The sequence below is a fragment of the Caretta caretta genome, chromosome 8, assembly GCF_965140235.1.
Source record: "Caretta caretta isolate rCarCar2 chromosome 8, rCarCar1.hap1, whole genome shotgun sequence".
In the NCBI taxonomy this organism is placed as follows: domain Eukaryota; kingdom Metazoa; phylum Chordata; order Testudines; family Cheloniidae; genus Caretta; species Caretta caretta.
The window spans coordinates 74,065,007-74,084,562 of NC_134213.1; the positions used below are offsets into that span (position 1 = coordinate 74,065,007).

A 19,556-nucleotide genomic window follows, 5' to 3' on the forward strand; every position below is an offset into this window, starting at 1 on the left:
CAGCATCTCTTCTGGAGGCTCCTCCTCTCTCCCAGAGTCTTCTTAGGACTCCATCCTTTGTCATCTTTTCACTCGCTCCCCATGAGGTAATTTCCTTCACTCCCCAAACTACCACTTCTATGCCAGAAACGTCCACATCTACTTCTTCACCCTAATACTCAACCTCTGTCCAATCACGTCTGCCTCTCTATGCCATTTAATCCTATGATCTCAGATCAACATAAAGAGCCCAGCTTATTTTCCCTGCTTTCTATCACATACAAAATGTCTGTTCATTTTTATTTACAAACATTAGTATATCTAGAGGATTTATCCCTCATCTGCCGTGCAGAGAGGAGCCAAAGTGCTGTTCATAATTTTCCTCTATTTAAAACCATTCCTCACCAAAACCACCCATCCACCTGCACAAAAAACCCCTCCCCAAACCAAAAAACAACTGACCGACCTCCCACAAACCCCCATATCTCGTAGCCATTGTCTTGGCTGAGGGAAACTGGAGATAATTTCCTTCCAATAGCTTCAATGTTGCTCCTTAATTGGGTCTACAACGGGGGTGGGGGGTGGGGGGGGTTGGGTTATTAAGGGATATTAAATGGTCCAAATGGGAATGATCTAAAAGAACCTTCTTTACAATTCAGTGCATCAACTGACCCAGGGACTACTGGCCAATATTTTCCATATAGGTGCATACAGAATTACTGGTGGGTCACATCAGCTGACTTATCAAGAGGGTCCGATACCAAAAGGATAGCTCTTAGACTTTGTCAACTTACGGTTTTTAAGCAGCACCACAAACCTTACAGGAGATTTGTTTATTAATTCAACTTTTATAAAACATCATAAATACTTTTACATTTTTTAATAAAATCAGATATGCTGGAAAAATCCATTACTGTACATAAAAAAATTAAACAAGTAAATCTCTAATTTTTTCTTCAGTGCAAGAGGTACAAACCAGGGTTTACACATCTAAAAATTACTTTGTCCCAACGTATCTGTAACCTTCACTTTGTTTTGTCTGAATTTCTGCTATTACTGCTTAGCCTGCATGCTTTCAAGGTCAATCTCAAATTCAAGTCTACAACGGGGGGGGGGAATCAAATATGTAGCACTGGCCCAGATAACTTTGTCAAAATATTTGTAAAATGTGATCTTTCAAGAAAATAAAGGGGGATTGTGCCACTCTTGTATCTGTGTATCCAGGATTTTCTTTGGTGGGGAAAATATTTTGTATTCCACTTTTGTCTTTTCAATAGGTTTTGACTAAATTCACCAAAAGTACAAAGAATGAAGACACCAAGCACAGACATTCATAATCAGAACAATAAACTTAAAACCATGAATTCTAACGGAAGAGCTTAGGTTATTTCTCTGTACAATAATGCCATGAAAAAAGTGTAAGGGCCTGAGGCCTGGTCTACACCTAAAACTTAGATCAACCTAGCTACATTGCTCAGAGCTGTAAAAAATTTCACACCCTGTGGGAGGTCAAGTCGACCTACCCCCCATGTAGATGTAGAGAGGTGAAAGGTACCATCAGCCTAGGCACCGTCTCTCAGAGGGTGGATTTGCTAGAGTGACAGAAAACCCCTTTCCATCGCTGTAGTGTCTACACTACAATGCTGCTGCAGTATTGCTGCAGCCCTGTCATTGTGCCTCTGCAGCAGTTGTAGCACAGACCTACCCTGAGTCTGCAACCTCTGAAAATAAATCAAATAAAGTCACCCAAATATATAGTTATGAGCTGGACAAAACCTTCCTACGGGTGACTGGAAGGTTTGCCTCAGTATTGTGACAGGCAGACAGAACACACAGAAACTGAGGATAGACTCAGGCGATGTCTACACTATCACTTATGTTGATCAGGGGTGTGAATAAGCCACCCACTGAGGACCATAAGTTACACCGCCCTAAGGCTGGCGTGGACAGTGCTGTGTTGGCAGCAGAGCTTCCCTTCCTGGGGGTGGATTAATTAAGTCGGTGGGAGAACTCTCTCCTGCTGGCTGTGAGTGGCTCCACTAGAGACCTTACAACCGCAGAGCTACAGCGGTACAGCGGTGCTGCTGTAAGCGCTCTAGGGTAGCCGCAGCCTGAGTGAGTGACACTGACAGGCTGAAGAAGCAGATGAAAGTGGGCGCCTCACCCTGGATGACACATGGGGAGAGGTTTTTCAGTCTGCACCTGACCCAAAAGACTGCTCTTGGTGCTGTTAGCAAAAGAAGCTGTTTCCTGCATGTTCAGAAAGACAGGACTTGGTACATTCGTTGTAAACAACCAAAACTGCATCAAAGAAACACTTGGCTTTACCAATTTGTACTCCCACCTGGAACACTCACCAGGCCCCAAACTTTGACTAGTCACTTGGGTCAAAAAGGGGCAACAATATGACTTTCTTTCTGTGCATGACACAATTTAGCAGGACGTGGAATGGGTGCTGCTGCTGCAGAACATTTATCAGCCAACCCTGGCTTTATTGAGAATTATATTTTGTGCTTGGGTGACAATCGTGCTGAGTTCTAAACACACGGAGTCAGATTCTCAGCTGATGTAAATTGTCATAGCTCCATTAAAGTCAACTGGCAACCTTTTTCTCTGAGAGCTTGTCTTCACAGCAACATAACTCGAGTTTGTACACTCAAAAAACTGCATCTGAGCTAGCCTACCTCAAGCAAGAGCAACCACACTGCAAAAAAACCATGGAGTTACAGAGTGATTTGATTAGCAGTACAGAGTGATTGGATTAACAGAGTGATTGGATTAGCTGCTAATGACTTGTAACTCAAGCTGTTACATCCCCACAACATTAGGAGCTTGAGCTTCAGCATCACTTGAGCCTCAAACTATCCCATCCCTTCCCTGCCTAAACAGGCTCGAGCATAAAGCACCATTTAAGGCTAATGTCTACACTACAAAGTTAAGTCGCTGTAATTAAACAGCAGTTGCACGTCCACACTAAGCTCCTTGTGTCGGCGGAGTATATCCACAGTAGCAACTCTTGCATTGACACAGAAAGCAGTGCACTGTGGGTAGCTATCCCACTATGTAACTGGTCGCAGGGTGTTTTTGAGAGGGTTTGCAATGTCACATGGTGGCAGGTTCAATGTCACATGGTGCAGGTTTCTCAATCCCATCATTCCGTGGGCATCCTACTAGGTTTCCAGCTGCTTTTCAACTGCCCTGGTAACCTGTGAGCCAGCCATCTGTGGCAGAACGCTTGGATCCTGCACTGCTCTTTAGTATTGTGCTGGCCTTATAACTACAAGGCTATAAGAGGAGCTCAAGGCAGGGAGCTATTCACCAACACCCTGACCCCAGCCCACTCCTTGTAGAAGCAGCATGTCTGCAGCTCCGTACCAGAGGTGACTATTTGCCTTTCTATGCCTGCCACAGCTCTTTGAACTGCTGTACGTCCCTATTGGAGCCCTTCTCCTCCACTCCCCGAGCAAGTTTCTGAGGCTGGAGCAGAGCTGCATCTGCACAGCCTCCTCTCCCCCATCCAGGAGATCCACCACCGGGTACTCAAGGCAGGGTACTGTGTGGAGCCAGCATGCTCAGGTGGGAAGTTGCTATGTGAGATCTCCACCAGGAGCAAACAGGAAGAGCAAGTTCAAAACTTCCCTGGGCTTTAACAGGTGAGGGGCGTTCACTTGTATACTAGGCTGCAGAGCAGGGGAGTTCAAAATGGTGACCAGAGCTGTCAGTGTTGGCATTGTGGGATACCTCCTGGAAGCCACTTAGGGCGACGTATGCAATGCAGTGTTTACTCTGACACTGCATCACTCTAACTATGTTGCCCTAAGCTCTATTCCTCTCATCAAGGTGGTTTTATTACATCAGCGTAGCAGGCAAGTTAAAGTGGCGGGAGGAGCACTGCAGTATGTACACTTCTAGTTAGGTTGACATAAGCTGCCTTATGTTGACAAAACTATGTAGTGTAGACATGGTCTAACTCAAGCTAGAGATCTGTGAGTGTGGATGGGAGTCTAGGGGTAACACTGAAATTATAACTTGAGTTAATTGTGCTTGAAGTCAGACCCTTAGTCTTTAAGTCTGAAACTGCATCTTGAGGGGGCATCTCCCTTCTTTCACCTCCTAATTTTTAAACAGTGTAAAGCACAATCAAACAAAAATGTCAGCTTAAACCATGGCCAGAAGTGAGAAGCTCTAGCCCACTGACTGGTATCAGCTGATCTTTCTTTCATTTGCCGGCCTAGGTTGATAATGTAGGCCCTCCCATCCAAGCATCCCAAAGTGCCTTGTACAGAAACAGGAAAATGCATCTGCTCTCTTTTCCTTTGGTGATTTTTGTTTGTTGCCTAACCCTTTTTAAGGTTGTTAATGTTTAGCTTAAGGGCCAATTGATCTGACTGTGACACGGTTCTTCCCCCAGGATCAGGCTATCCAGAATTCACACTATGAAGTTCAATATCTTGCGGGGAGTCTTGGGGTAGATGACAGGAACCCTCACACTGAGGGCAAAGTAAAACCTTAAATACCTTTAGTACAATAATGGATAAAGCTAGAATAGACCAAAGCCACATAACATGACAGAGATAATACAGGATCAGGGGATATGAGTCAACAGTGTGCCCCTGTTGCCAAGAAGGCTAATGGCATTTTGGGCTGTATAAGTAGGAGCATTGCCAGCAGATCGAGGGACATGATCATTCCCCTCTATTCTGCATAGGTGAGGCCTCATCTGGAGTACTGTGTCCAGTTTTGGGCCCCACGCTACAAGAAGGACGTGAAAAATTTGGAAAGAGTCCAGCGGAGGGCAACAAAAATTATTAGGGGGCTGGAGCACATGATTTATGAGGAGAGGCTGAGGGAACTGGGATTATTTAGTCTGCAGAAGAGAAGAATGAGGGGGGGATTTGATAGCTGCTTTCAACTACCTGAAAGGGGGTTCCAAAGAGGATGGATCTAGACTGTTCTCTGTGGTAGCAGATGACAGAACAAGGAGTAATGGTCTCAAGTTGCAGTGGGGGAAGTTTAGGTTGGATATTAGGAAAAACTTTTTCAATAGGAGGGTGGTGAAGCACTGGAATGGGTTACCTAGGGAGGTGGTGGCATCTCCTTCCTTTGAGGTTTTTAAGGTTAGGCTTGACAAAGCCCTGGCTGGATGATTTAGTTGGGGATTAGGTCCTGCTTTGAGCAGGGGGTGGACCAGATGACCTCCTGAGGTCCCTTCCAATCCTGATATTCTATGATTCTATGTACCAGATTCTCCACCACATCTGAGCACTGCTCAGTGCAGGGAATTGGGAAATCTACACTAGTCCCAGTGTGAATTAGAACAACCTAGCACTACAGTAATTTACACTTAAGGCCTTTTGAGCCTTTATGCCAATGGAGGACCAATGTGGCTGCGAGGAACCCTGGCACATGCTCTCTCTGGGCCTCTTCATCCCTCTCTATGCTTGGGATGGGAAGGGTGGTTGGCACAAAAGCCAGTTCTGCCTGCTTTATACCAGCAGAGTTCACTGCTGGCCATGCATGGCCAGAATCTGGCCCTGAGCTTCCAGTGTCAGTAACAGTGATTAGTATGAAGGGATGAAAGCCCTGGGGCTCAACAATTTGGCTGCTGCGAGAAATCACAAAGTAGAAAATAAATATTTACAGTCTATCCCCATTCTTGTAGTACACCTGGGAGACATGTTATTTGAGGTCCTCATCACATCGTCTTTGTTCCTGTTTCACCATAGGCTGTAGCTCTGTACCATCTTCATTGTTCCGGGGGGTCTTTTGCTTTCTGTTTTTCCCCCACTCTGTTAGCTTATTGCTGTGATTCACAAAACTCTACAAAGCAGAAATAGAGGATGAGGTCATCCAGAAATTTAAACTGTTATATAAATCAACAACCTGGTGAATCACTGAAAAGGAGTACAATTAACATGGAGCGTTAAACCCTTTAACTAGTTCAAGTGGATGACATTGGAAACTGGCTATGTCAGTGGGATGATTACAGCTGTTGAGGACAGGGCACTCTCTCTACAACCCCCCTTACTGGAAAGGTTCATTTCCTTCTGGCCCCAAGGGCATGGCAAGTTTGCCAGGGAGTTAAGGCCAGAGTTGGAGAGTCTGGCAGTAGGGATTAGGAAAGAAAGTAGACAGCAGTGCAGTGCAGGCAGGGAGTGGCTATAAACTGCCTTCTTGAGGCAAAAATTAAAGTTATACACATTCTGGCATTTGGCAAATAGTTTCTGGTTGATAGAAGGAGAAGTCTCTCATTTGAAGAAGGAAAAGTTTGGAGGGCCAGACTCCAAAGTTTCCACACTCAGGAATGTATCACGCTATTCATGACAGAACGTAAGCATGTGGTTAAGTGCTGTCCTGAAGTGGGGCAAAAAAACCAAACTGTCTTCTTTTGGCCAAAGGTTAAATTCATTTATAGGACGTTTGGGTGTTTAAAAAAACCCAAAAAACCCTGAATTCTGTGAATATTACAAGGAAAGTAACAACTACCATTTCAAATCAGATATTATGGCATTTTTTCTGATGAAATCCATCGAGAGCATCCATACTGTATGGGTTATTCTGGCTGCTAAATTTATTTTTCATGGACCAGTAACACTGTCTTTGTCACATGGCATGTGAGGAAAAATGCAGACCTGTCCAGAAAGCAGCATGAACAGAAAGAACATCTGTCTCTTTAACCTTCCTCTCCATATGAAAGAGAAGGTATATGTACATTTAAACATTCCACATGCCTTTGTAACTAAAGCACCTTTTACCATCACTAACTACTGAACATTTGTTTAAACGAAAGCTGTCTTCCTAATCCTTCTAATGATTCTCCATGTAACATCAGGAGTCTGACACAGGAATTCCCATGGTACAGATAAACAACCCAGTGGAAAGAGACTGATTAAGTTTGCCAGACATGGATGAGGCTTGTTCAAAATTGTAGTGTCTTCAGGGCTCACCATAGCTATCTGAACAACTGCTGAAAACTAGAAGGAACATTTCTGGATGCAAGTTAAGATACATTACATCTACATTTCTAGTTTTAGGTCTTCATGATGTAGATGGGGACTCTACATACTGGGTCACCTATTAATTTGTTAAGCACCAATAATGTATTTAACCTATGCAAAACACAAACAAAGATGGTCTTTATCCAGAGAGGCTGGGTGTAAAAGACTGAAGCAGATGCACTGGGAGACCCAATGGGAGGTGTGAACTTTATTACACAATTTGTATCCTTTTGTCCAAATCATCTAAGGAGCTGGAGAAGGCATTTATTGTAGGTTAGTTTTTAAGGGGGGGAGAGTTGGAGGAAGAGTGAATCTTAGGCACAAGAACACCACTTGATCAATACACTATTAAAACATATTACTGAATTTATCTGCCTGCTAAAGTGTCTACGTTACTGTCAAGAGTTTACCAGTAATTCTTGATCCATGAAATATGGCTTCTCTGGAGATCCATCATTTGTTTCCATATCAACAGCAAAACAAAAAAACAGGGCATCCATGACCACTTCGAATACCGACAAAAAGCTGTGGGCTACCAAGCAGGCAAAAAGTGCAACTAGCAACAGAGGAACTACCCATACATGGAACTCACGATGGTAGTTAAATGCCATTAACCCTCCAAAAACTGTGAAACATACAACAAACACCTGTATAAAGGGGAAAAAAAGGAAGCAGCTATATTACAATATGCACCAAAGCTACAGCAAATATTTTATTGGCTGATGTTTTAAAGACAATTTCTTTCATAAAGGGGAGAGAAGGCTTGAGATCAATCAATTTGAAACTATCTACCTGTTCACACAGGACACATGTGGGTACACAGATTTACTATCATTGTTATTCTTGTCCTCCCATCCATGTCCCTTCCATATGTTTGTTATACCCACTTGTCATGCCTTGTCTTAAGTTCTAAGGGGCACTAACTCTCTCTTACTATGCATTTGTACAGCATTTAGTGCAATGAGGCCTCTGGATGCTTCTGTAATACTAATGATAATAATGAAGTAAATATAATAAGCAGTGAACTAAGTTCCTCCAACAAAAATGCAAGAACCTGATTCTCCTCTCACTAAGCCCATTTTACATCAGTGTAACTCCATGACTTCAACATGACTACTCCTGATTTAATTGGTGTACGTGAAAAGAGAATCAGTCCCTAATCTTTGTCTTCATTATTACAGAATTCAGCCTATAGTTAGTCTATAATTAGGAGTTTATTCATGGACTTTGTAAATTACAGTCTCTTACCTTTCCTAGAAAAATGATGAAGTCTCCAAAGCAATTAATGAATGCTATATTAGCAGAATTCTTTGCTAAAATAAAGAGAGCATCCTTTGCTGAGGTACAAAAATTTGTCCCATTTATGGCCGTTGTGGTGTATACATGCTGAAATGAGAGAATAAAAAGATAAAGTGATTGGAAAAAAAAGTAGAAATCTTTTAATCTGGAATTTACTATAGGAAAAAGAAAGCCTTAAAATATCTTTGGAAATACTGATGTTGTGCTTGCACATACAAGAGTTATTTTGCATACTCTTGCAGTTTAACTTCAAGCAAGTATAACTATGCCTGTAACTTCAAACTGACTTTTCACATAACTTTTACGCTGGGTAAATAAGGACAAAAGTAAAATCTGTATTTCTGAAACTACCTCTTTCCAATTTCTTTTGGACCGATGAAGAGCCACCCCCATGTCCTTTGGTAATGAATAACTAATATGACATGTAAATTACAATGAAACTCGTATCTTGACATATGCCATGCTGGCAGCCTTTTCTATGTATATGCTAGCTAGAGTGTTGTAGTTGGTAAATTGTATAAGTGAAACAAAAGGTAACCCTTCTTATTACACTTTTCATATTAAAAAAATCAATGATTAAACAAGTTTTATGTGTGACCCTTTCACTTACTATTGAGCCTTTGAATTTTCATGGACCCATAACCATAAAAAATACCGCTTCACAGAAAGACAAAAGAATAATGAAAGAGTGGCAGGGAGTGTCGGGACTAGATCAGTTGGTCCTATGAGGGGAAAACTTATGTTGATTTCAGTGGAAATTGCGGGCACTCAGGATTTTCAAGTAGGTACCAAGAATTTTGCAAGATTAATATTAATTGTCTTCGGGTGGAGTTTTGCAAAGGCAGACTGGAGGATAGGCTTATAATCTACTTCTATAGGATTCTTCTAGCATTTTTCAAAATAGCTTATATCAACATAATGGATAGAAATCATCAATGAGGAGTTGAATTAGTATCTGAATAAGGAGCAGGAAAAACGTCACTCTTGATATATAAAACATAGTTATTCTATACTAGTTTTTGAGAAAAAAAGACAGATTATACAATATTAAAAACATTAGTTAAGTTTGGCATGCTCACTAAGACTAACAGCATGCAAGAGTTTTTGTGCAAAAGGAATTTGACGGCCCCACCATTTATTTAGGGATTAGAATACCTTCTGCTTTGCTTGTGAGTGAAAAAAATTCTCCGCGTCTGCTGAAGAAAATATTTATTTCTGGTCCAACTTTCCAGTTTTTCTTATTATAAATCAAAATGCAGAAATGCCCAGCACAGCTTCTATCTCCTTTACATATTCCTGCGATGCCCAGTTATGTACCATAACTTGATAACTAACATCTAGGCACCAAGTCCTGCTATAATATAAACTGATATGACAGTACCTTAAAATATTTTAAAAAGGGAATTTATAAAAGCAAATTAAGACTTTTAGTATAAATGTAGTAGCAGAATATTCATTTTATCTGATGAGACAAGGGAAATAATTTCAGTTCCTAAATCAGTGAAACTACACAGTGGGGACATGTAAGCAATGATGCTCTTTCACTGGGAAATTATTATATAGCACCAAATGTGTTCCAAGTGCTTCCACAGAGCTTAAAATAATTAATATCAAGACTGATTTCTACAGCACTGGGCAATACATACTTAAGACAGCAGAATGGACACAGTCCACTATGTGGAATGTTTGCATGAATATCTGCTTGTTCATATTATTTAAATAAGTAGGTTAGAAAAACAGACTCCTGTACTAGACAGTTTCATTTGTACTCAAGCTGCTCCTTTCCCTTGCCAGTACGGTAACAATGTCTGTGCAGGGTATAAAAATATTAGCTAACGTATCTATTAATAATAATAATAATAATAATTAGCAATACTATGGGCATAGCATGTCTTCCATCTGAAGATCTCAGTGCACTTTACAAACTTTGATGGATTTACCTAACACTGTGACACTATGTGCCTTCAGTATCATAAGCGTAAAGGCTATGTACCTGCTCCTGCTCCACTGACGTGGATGTGAGTTTTGCCATTAACTTCAACGAAAGCAGGATTGGACCCTATTTATATAATTGGCACAGTCCCTTCTCTTGAATATTAAAAGAATAGTATGCACTTTTCATTGTACAAACCCTATTTCCATCCTTCAAAAGACAAAAAAGCAGGTTTCAGCTCTGTTGGGTTGTGAATACCACCTGCATAACGATTTGTGGTTCTACAAGGCACCACAGCAGACACAGAAGCAGCAGCAGCACCATTTACTCAACACTTTGAAATCTCAAAGAACCGTATAAACATTAACTGAATCACCACAACACCCAGCAAGGCAGACAGGTAAGTAATGATGCAGTATTACAGGAGTAAAAAGAGGCACAAAGCGATTGAGTGAGTTGTCCAAGGTCACAAAAGCAGTCAGTGACTGAGGCAGGATTAGAACTCGAGAGTTCCTGGCTTTCACAGTGCAGGCTAAATCTCACAAACCAAGCTATCTCCATGCTTTGATCAAATTTATAGTTACGAAATAAAATGTATGGTTTAGAGAGCAATTCCATGCACTTTAATCACATTTTACTAGTTTATTATACAAACAATGAAATAACACATTGGTCCTACACATATAAAACCTCAATCTCACAGTTCAGGTCTCTATGGTCCTAATCCACTAAACCACTTATGTACCTGCCTAATTTTAATCATATGAACAGGCCTACTGAAATAAACAGGACTACCTGCATGCTTGACATTATGCACATTACTGGAGGGTTTTGTTGGATGGTGGCCTTAGCCACTGTGAAGAACTGGGGTCATTATGCCTGTACAATTTAAGAGTTCTGGTTGGTATTGTGAAGTTGATTTAGGAAAAACTGCTGTATCACAAGTGTCTATATGCATGTGGAGCCACCACTGCTGGCAGGTACACACCAAACTGATACAATGTGGGTGCTTAGGACTCAGTGACCATAGTCAGGTATCAGAGTAGCAGCTGTGTTAGTCTGTATTCGCAAAAAGAAAAGGAGTACTTGTGGCACCTTAGAGACTAACAAATTTATTTGAGCATAAGCTTTCGTGAGCCACAGCTCACTTCATCAGATGAAGTGCATCCGATGAAGTGAGCTGTAGCTCACGAAAGATTATGTTCAAATAAATTTGTTAGTCTCTAAGGAGCCACAAATACTCCTTTTCTAGTCAGGTACAAACACCTGGGTACAATGAGTGAGCTGCATCTTTACAAAACCAGTTTTGGCTTAATCCCCTGAAGAGTGGAAGAACGAAGGAAGGAAGGAGCAGTGGAAAGTTACCTGAAAGGTAGAACAAAGGAAGTCAGCAGGGTTTAAAAAGCAAGCCACACAGGAATATAAGAGCCAGACAGGAGGAAGAAGCAAGGGGGAGGAGAGAGTAAGGTCACCCAGCATGTAGCAGCCTCATGGGACAAAGTGCCCTGACCACTTTTCTGAGCTCAGATGGCCCCACGGCCTCTGAAAACCCATGGGACTCCGACCCCAGCCCAAAAGAATGCCCTGGAGTGATGACGAAACTAAGACAGGGACATGAATTTAGTGTTTATTATTTTATATGAGCTACACTCTAATGTTTTACGTGATCAAGTATAAAAGAGAATAAATGTGTTAGACATGCAGACTCTGTGTGCATGTTAACTGCTTCACAACCGCTGCATGCACCTTAGAGAGTTAAACTATAAACCAGAAGCTTAACCCCTTTGGGGTGGAGTTCTTGGAGAGGGTGTGTTTAACAACCATGTAGCTTGAGGGGTCACCACTGCACTCAGAGGGATTAGGCAGCTGGACAGCAAGTTCCAAATCACAAGGAGGTGCCAGATGGAAGGTCTGAGCCCTGAAAATGTGCCTAGGGACCCAGAAATGGAGAAATGGCTGGACTCCATTCATACTCCAGGGGCTTAAAACACACAGGAATCTAGAGCAAAAGAGGCTTGGATTTCCCTCAAAACAGTATTAGTGAGTGGCTGAAAAGGGGAACTTGCTAGGATCTGCGACAATCACCAGCAACCAACACAGACAGAGACAGCCAGACAGACAGACAATAGTTAAATCAGTGTCCCCAAACTGAGCAGTCAAATTAGTTACACCCCAGAAGAGCTCTCTTCCTTTTTGGACATTCACATTTACATTATGCTCAACCTAACAGCTATTTGGAAAGAGCGGCCCAAATCCTAAATCACAAGGAGCATTTCCAACATGTTACGAAATCTTAAACGTTCCACTGTTTTCTAGTTATTGGGAGTATTCACCAACTCATTTCCTTTCAGATATATTTGCTGAGTAAGAGAAGGTAAATCACAGTCAATTTAGAACTTGCTCTCATTTGGAAACAGGCAATATAAATATGTTTTTCAATAGATTTTAAACTTTTCCCTTAGCTTCTGTTTAATATACCAGTGATTTTGCATTAGCGCAGTCCTTCCGAAAGCTACAGGCAAGCAGTTATGACATCAGAGTTGCGCCATAAATCAAAGGGCCTGGGATGTCGTAGATAAGACACAACCTCACTCCTTCACTAAAAAGAGTTAATGTACCACCACCACCTTTGTGAAGAACACAGCCCTCTTTGCTTTGAAGCCTGGGAACCAGACATATTTCTCAGTATCAGGACAGATAAAGAAGGAATGTGAATGTTTACATATTTTCTAATACCACAGTATGCAAGAAAACTATTTAGAAAAACATCCTTCTATACTTCACAACACAGAATGTCAAGGGTCTTGGAAAAACTGACATGCTAGCTTCAAGAGAAAAGCACTGTGGCAGAGATCCAGGCTGTAAATTCCCTGTTTGTTGAGAATAATTGCTACTTTGCGTAACAGCTGAATGCAGTCCTCCATTGAAGGACTGGCTATAACGAAATGAGCTCAGTGAAAAAGAATTGCCATCACAACAGAGTCATCTTAAAAAAGAAGCCAAAACCAAGCTGTTCAGATATCCCACTTCAGCTTCTTCTGCCCAGCCTGGCCTGATTTTCTCCTTGCTGCAATAAAGCCACAGAGTCAAGAGGGCTGGCCTGAAATGTGGTGGATCTGAGTTTGAATCCTGCGTGCCATAGAGACATGCTCAGAGAATGAAAGCTGGATAAATAAGAGACTATGATGTCACTCTGGCTAGCGTACAGAGCAGTATCAGAGCAGACTGTGGAGGAAGCCATGTCATGCCACCTTTGAATAGAGGGAGGACACAGAACAACACAGGGCCTTTGAGAACCACAACAAGGAGGAAATGCAGGACTCCTTTGGAGCCTTGGAAAATGCCATCTCTTGAAGTCTCAGGAAATTAAAAAGGGCTACTTATCCAAAGGGCTGCATTAAAACAACCAGGCCACCAATATTGCGGCCCTCCAACAACTTTCCTGATGTGCCCCACACAGACTCACAGGCCCACCTTTCTCAACTCCTTGATCTTCAACCCTTCCCACCATTGAATCCTTGTCCCGCTCAAAGGACTACTCATGCCCCTCCACTGTCTTCTTGTTCTTTCCCATGCATGTAATCTAGTCCCTCCCTGGCTATCAAAGACAGAGCAGTACTGATAGCACATTCTCTGTCTCAGCCCCATCTCTCTCCTTCAGCAATTCACTGCTGCATCTGGGTTTCCTATCAACCCTGGGACCTAACCATAAGGATCCTGCCTCTATCGACCCCGTAGCCATAATATATTTCTATATTAATTACTAACAATGTTCTCTGTAGTTAGTGCTACATGGATTTTCATTTGAATGTTCTCAAATAAACCTGCACTGAGCCCCAGCGTAGTTCAGGAGCTACCCTTCTGAAAAGCACCATTTCTGAATTCCTTGGCACCTGCTTCCTTGTTTTAAAAAGGAAGTCCAATTTAGCAGACGCTAATGGACATTCACAGATCACAGTCAGCTCTATGAACTACACTTGCTATTAACTGAGAGCTTATTATGGGGTCAAAAGTTCAGTTCAACCTGCATCAATGGAAACATAGGCCAGTGCAGTATAATTGTTCTCTGCTCTCACATAGTAAACTGTACAATAGAATATATAAAACTGAAGGAGTTTTTATTTCCTGTTGAGGCATTTATGAAGGCCCTTAGAGAAAGCAAACAAGCTTTTTTTTTTTTTAAATGATTTAACTGAAACTATTCATTCTTTTATTTGACTCTGTTTTTTGTGAAGCCTGAAAACTCTAGCCTACCATCTAGTAGCAAATCTGCCAGTGACATTAAATACAGTATTTTTGGGAGGATGGGGACAGGAAGAGATATTTGATGAGGTAAGACAGTAAGAATGTTTGGCAGTCTGCAGAAGAAAGTGTATTTACATTAGCGTTTCTGGATTTTGTCTGCATCCACATCACTTTTGCACAAGGTATTTTAATCCCATGACCACAAAGCTCTTGCCAGACTGCCACCCAAAGGTTTAAATTACAGAAGAAAGCCCACCAGTAGACATGAACACGATTGTTAACCAGGGTTACTATTACTTTTATATTTATACACTAAGGCAGTTAAAATAATTTCATAATTTTGCTGAATTTCAGTGCCAAGAAATGGTGAGCCATAACACTGGCTATTATCAATAATGGCCACCACAAGGTTCTATATGACATTGCAACCTCAAAATCATGGTACTGATCAGAATAAAGAAACCACACACTTCTCAGCTATTCCTTCAGAAATCTGTGTGCTGCACTTTGGAATGGGTGCTTGCCAGTTGGCTGCAGATCAACCCAAACCGGACACAGAAAAGCAAAATTATACTTCTGGTGATGTACTGTAAAATAAATTTACTGAAACAAGACTAAGGAAAGAGATATGTCTTTGAAATACCCAAAGTTAAGGCACTGCCACAACTATTTAAGAGAGGAGACAGAAATTATGGCTACCAAACCAAAAAAAAAAAAAAAGAGGGGGGGATTATTTTTATGGAAGAGAAATTTCAATCCACCAGATTTTACTTGACATGATTTGGATAGGTTTCTCTGGGCCTTACTGAAACCATGAATGCAAGATGATGAAAAAATCTATGGTAATTCTAACAAATGTTGGCAAACAGAAGGATAATGATTTTGTATTCATAATGCACCTTTCATCCAAATAGATCCCAGAGAGTTTTTACTAATGTATTATACACATGAAAATCAGAAATACAGCAGCTTATGGGTGAACTGTTTAACACAGTAACGTTACGCCACAGGAGAGAACCCAGTTGCAAGTACAGAGGGAATTTAGGCAGGCAGAATGTAATTACCCAAATTGTAGTCCAAACAGGACATTGGGTTAATACTCCTGCTCATGCAGAAAATGTCATTGGATCTTTAATGATTATAAGTGGCCACTGCAACAGAACTCTATAGTCTGCACATGTTGTAACTATTAGTGACTAAGGAGTAAACCAGGTAATGGCAGGATGTCTTTGAGAGTATGTCTACATTGCAATTAAAAACCCACTGCTGGCCCATGGGGCTGTTTAACTGCAGTGCAGACGTTCGGGCTCAAGCTGCAGCCTGAGCTCTGGGATCCTCCCACTTCGCAGGGTATTAGAGCCTGGGCTCCAAACCGAGCCTGAACATCGACATCGCAATTAAACAGCCCTTAGGTTAAGCCCCGCAAACCCGCATCGGCTAGCACAGGACACTAGGTTTTTTATTGCAGTGTAGATATCCCCTTGGGTATCTCTTGAGCAAGGTCCTGAGAGATCTGAATGAGACTCAGAGGAGTGCTTTGGGATTATGATTCACTTCAAGGAGGCTGTGTTTGAACTGAGCTGGGGGGAGAAGAACATAGACATTACTATATACCAGCGGTTTTCTAGCCTAGGACCTGATGCTTTGAGTTAGTGAACTAAAGGCAGAAGAGTGGAGATACTGCAGTGCAGATAATCCTGAAAATCCACAGACGGGACATTTATTCAGTGAACAGGCCTTAATGGAAGGTTTAGGGAGAAGGTAATCAGTAGGAGGTTCTTATTGCCTGAGCCATTTTTTAAATCTGTGGATGAGTGAAAGGGCAGTTATAATCTCTTTCCATTATTTAGAGATATAGCATCCTGTTCATGTTTTGGTATATTTAATATTAATATCATGTTGTTCTGCACATCCAAGCTACTGTTTCTATTCCACATGCAGGTTTTTACATATTGCATGTGAACAAATATATCTTTTGGACTGTACCATATAGATAAAAGGAAAGAAAAGCTGAATAAGAAGCCTAAATGGATCCACACTTGAACAACATTATGTTGTAACAGATGCTTAAGTGGGGGATCACCAAATCCACACAGCACTGGACAGTTAAAATAACATAGTAAAATACCCCATGGCTGGCAATGGGCTAATTCTCCACCTGTAGGAGATGCACATGACAATCAGGGCCCAAGTTTAAAATCTCATCTGAATGATGGCATATCCAACTGCACAGTGCCCTCTGACAACATAACGTGCCACTGGGTTGATACTATCTCACAGGTAAGAGTGCTATCATCTGAATTACCAACATTACTTCCTGGGGCACTTGCTATTCCTCTGCAAGTTTCCCATCCAAGTACTGACCCTTTCAACCCTGCTTAGCTTGCGAGATCAGAATTTGTGTCATTCAGATTATTTAATTCCTCCTCAGAGACAGGAAGGAGAAGAAAATATCAGTGTTGGAATGATGGGGAGAGATTTGTAATCATTTTTTAAAAATGTGATTTCTTCCCACCTATCAGAGTTCCCAATGGATTTCTTTTTAGAATTCCCAGGTAACGATGCATTTGGTAAGGGAATATTATCGCTGATAAGCAAGACTGGGACAAAGGACAAACACAGAATGGAAAATGTCAGTACACACAGTAACTCTAGGGTCAACTTCAATGACAACTGTTCTACATTTGAGTAACTAAAACTCCTCTAAAAAAAATCTGAAAAGTACTAAAAGCTTTAAAAATATCAGAAATATACAGACAGACCAAATTTTTAAAAATGAGTGCCTAAAGTTAGGTTCACACCTAAATCCAAATTAAGGAACTAGATAGGTGGCACTCAGCAACTTCCACTGATTTCAATGAGAGTAGCTGAATGTTCAGCACTCTTGAAAATCAAGCCACTTATTTAGGTGCCTAAAATTGGGCTTATATTTTTTAAAATCTTGGTCACAATTTTGTGAACTTGAAGCCTGGTTCATATTTACTTACCTAATCACCCCCCCCCAAAACGTGCATACACCTTATTTTGTTGGAGGAGGGGGGGAAGGATTAGACAAATTGCTTATCCTGCATAATACACTAACCTGTGCTCACTCTTACTTTTCATACAGCTATAACTTCTATAGGTTACCTTACAAAAGGTTTGTGGTTATCTTCTTTTCTAACCTTCTCCTATATGCTATGTTGCTGTGGTTTTCAAAGCTGAAGCCATGGTCATCTTTGCCAAAAACATACCCAAACAAACAGTTTAACAACAGGCACAGTAATATGATCTTGAATTAAAAAAAACCAAAAACAAAACAAAAAACCTTCAGTTTTTTATTTTTTTTAAATTCTATTTTTTACTACAATGGCCAAGGAAAATAACAGGAAATCTTTTAACAAAGTGAGAACTGAAGCACAAGCCTTTGACCCAAGCAAACAGTATTACAATAATTAGGTATTCTTGTAACAAACACATAAATAACATACAACAGCAGCTGGAGAAAGGAAATGCTTTTATATTGGCTATCATCTTTGAAGGGCAGGAAGCCAAGGTGAAGGGTGACAATAACATGCTTGGAGTCTAAACTAACTACAAGGCTCTTAACCAAGTCAGTGACCATGAGATCTAACCCAGAATGTAAGCCGAGAAAGTTCACCCCACAGAACTAATGATTTTCTTGAACAAGAATTTAGTGTGGTCTGGACTAAGACATACCCTATTTCTTTCAAGCCATTCAGCATTCATTTTCATTTATGCAGCCACTTTAAAACAGCAAAGTGCAGCTCGAGCAGAATCTGATTTAAGAGTTATCAAAGCTCAACTTGTACTGCCCAATGGCATCTTCAGAACTGTAGCTTTAGAGGGAACTGGAGTAAAACTAGAAGATGTGGAAGAAAGGACCAGGAAGAAAAGAGTAGAAGTCAAGTATTTTAAAACTGGCAGTATGTAGAAGATCAATAATTTCCAATAAAAACACTTCGGAAAATAACAGTTAAAAAAGTTGTCTTTCTAAGAAAGGGAATACTGTATTTTGTGGATGCCCCATTTTGGTTTATCTTCCAGATATAATAATACTGAAAATCAGAAAAGACCAGTGAGAGAGTTTTTTCTTTTAGTGGAAGCTCCCAGGGTGGACAGTTATTTATCCATCTAGATTGTATTATAAACTCTCCAGGGCAGGCACCATGTATTTTGCTATGTTTGTATAGTGCCTGGCACAACTAGTTCCCTAAACTGAATGCATAAAGCCTCTAGGTACTGTTTATCCTACAAACACAATAATAAATAATAAGCCACACAGTGTCCATGAGCCAGCAGGAAGCTGGACATCAATTAGGCTTCTTGCATCCTCTAAATCCTCTATTTGGGCCTCCTGCATCTAAATAGCCTGTCACCTGACTGTCAGAACTCTCTGGTTTTCTAACCCTTGAAGAAGGGAAAAGCCCACTGTAGCTTTTCTAATAAGATCTTTCTAAACTGGGGTTCTAAACTTGGGGTCAGTACCCCCCAGGGGGTGGCAAGGTTATTACATGGCGAGTCATGAGCTGTCAGCTTCCACCCCAAACCCCATTTTGCATCCAACCTTTATAATGGTGTTAAATATATAAAAAAGTGTTTTTTATTTATAAGGGGGGGGAGGCTTGCTATGTGAAAAGGGTCACCAGTACAAAAGTTTGAGAACCACTGTTCTAAATTATCAGATCTGCTACACCATCCGTTACACCCAGCTACTTGTAGCTGATTGTAATCTCCCTGTTGCTTTGCCACAAGCACCTCTGGATATGCTAGTGAAACAAACAACCCACAAAAGCCCTCAAATCTAGTTGGAGAAATGTTGCCAACACCCATCTTCAGTTTGTCTACACAACTTTGTTTTTAAAACTCAAGTTAATTGATTGTTAGTTGACTGGGGTTAAATGTTTGTGGTGCATCCAGACTCGCATGGACAAATGTGTTAGCTAACTCAAGTTAATCAGCAATCAATTAATTTGAACTAAAACAGTCTGATCACTCATCTGGCACGTCTACATTAATCTTCCTGATTTTACACACCAAGATTGTGCCTGTGTAGGACAGGATTCTCCCATACTGTAGACAATAGTCTATAACATTTAAAC

General features: G+C 41.0%; 1 protein-coding gene across 2 annotated transcripts in view; it reads right to left on the reverse strand.

Moving 5' to 3' along the window:
* Positions 1-797: 797 nt before the first annotated feature.
* SLC44A3 (solute carrier family 44 member 3) overlaps positions 798-19,556 on the reverse strand; it is a 74,224-nt gene continuing 55,465 nt past the window's right edge. For both annotated transcript variants that reach the window (XM_048862170.2, XM_048862169.2), the window contains exons 13-15: positions 8,226-8,363; positions 7,388-7,624; positions 798-5,799 (exon numbers count right to left, since the gene is read on the reverse strand). In XM_048862170.2, the coding sequence (XP_048718127.2) occupies positions 5,659-5,799; positions 7,388-7,624; positions 8,226-8,363 (516 nt within the window). In that variant the 3' untranslated portion in view covers positions 798-5,658. The remainder of the gene's footprint in view (positions 5,800-7,387; positions 7,625-8,225; positions 8,364-19,556) is intronic.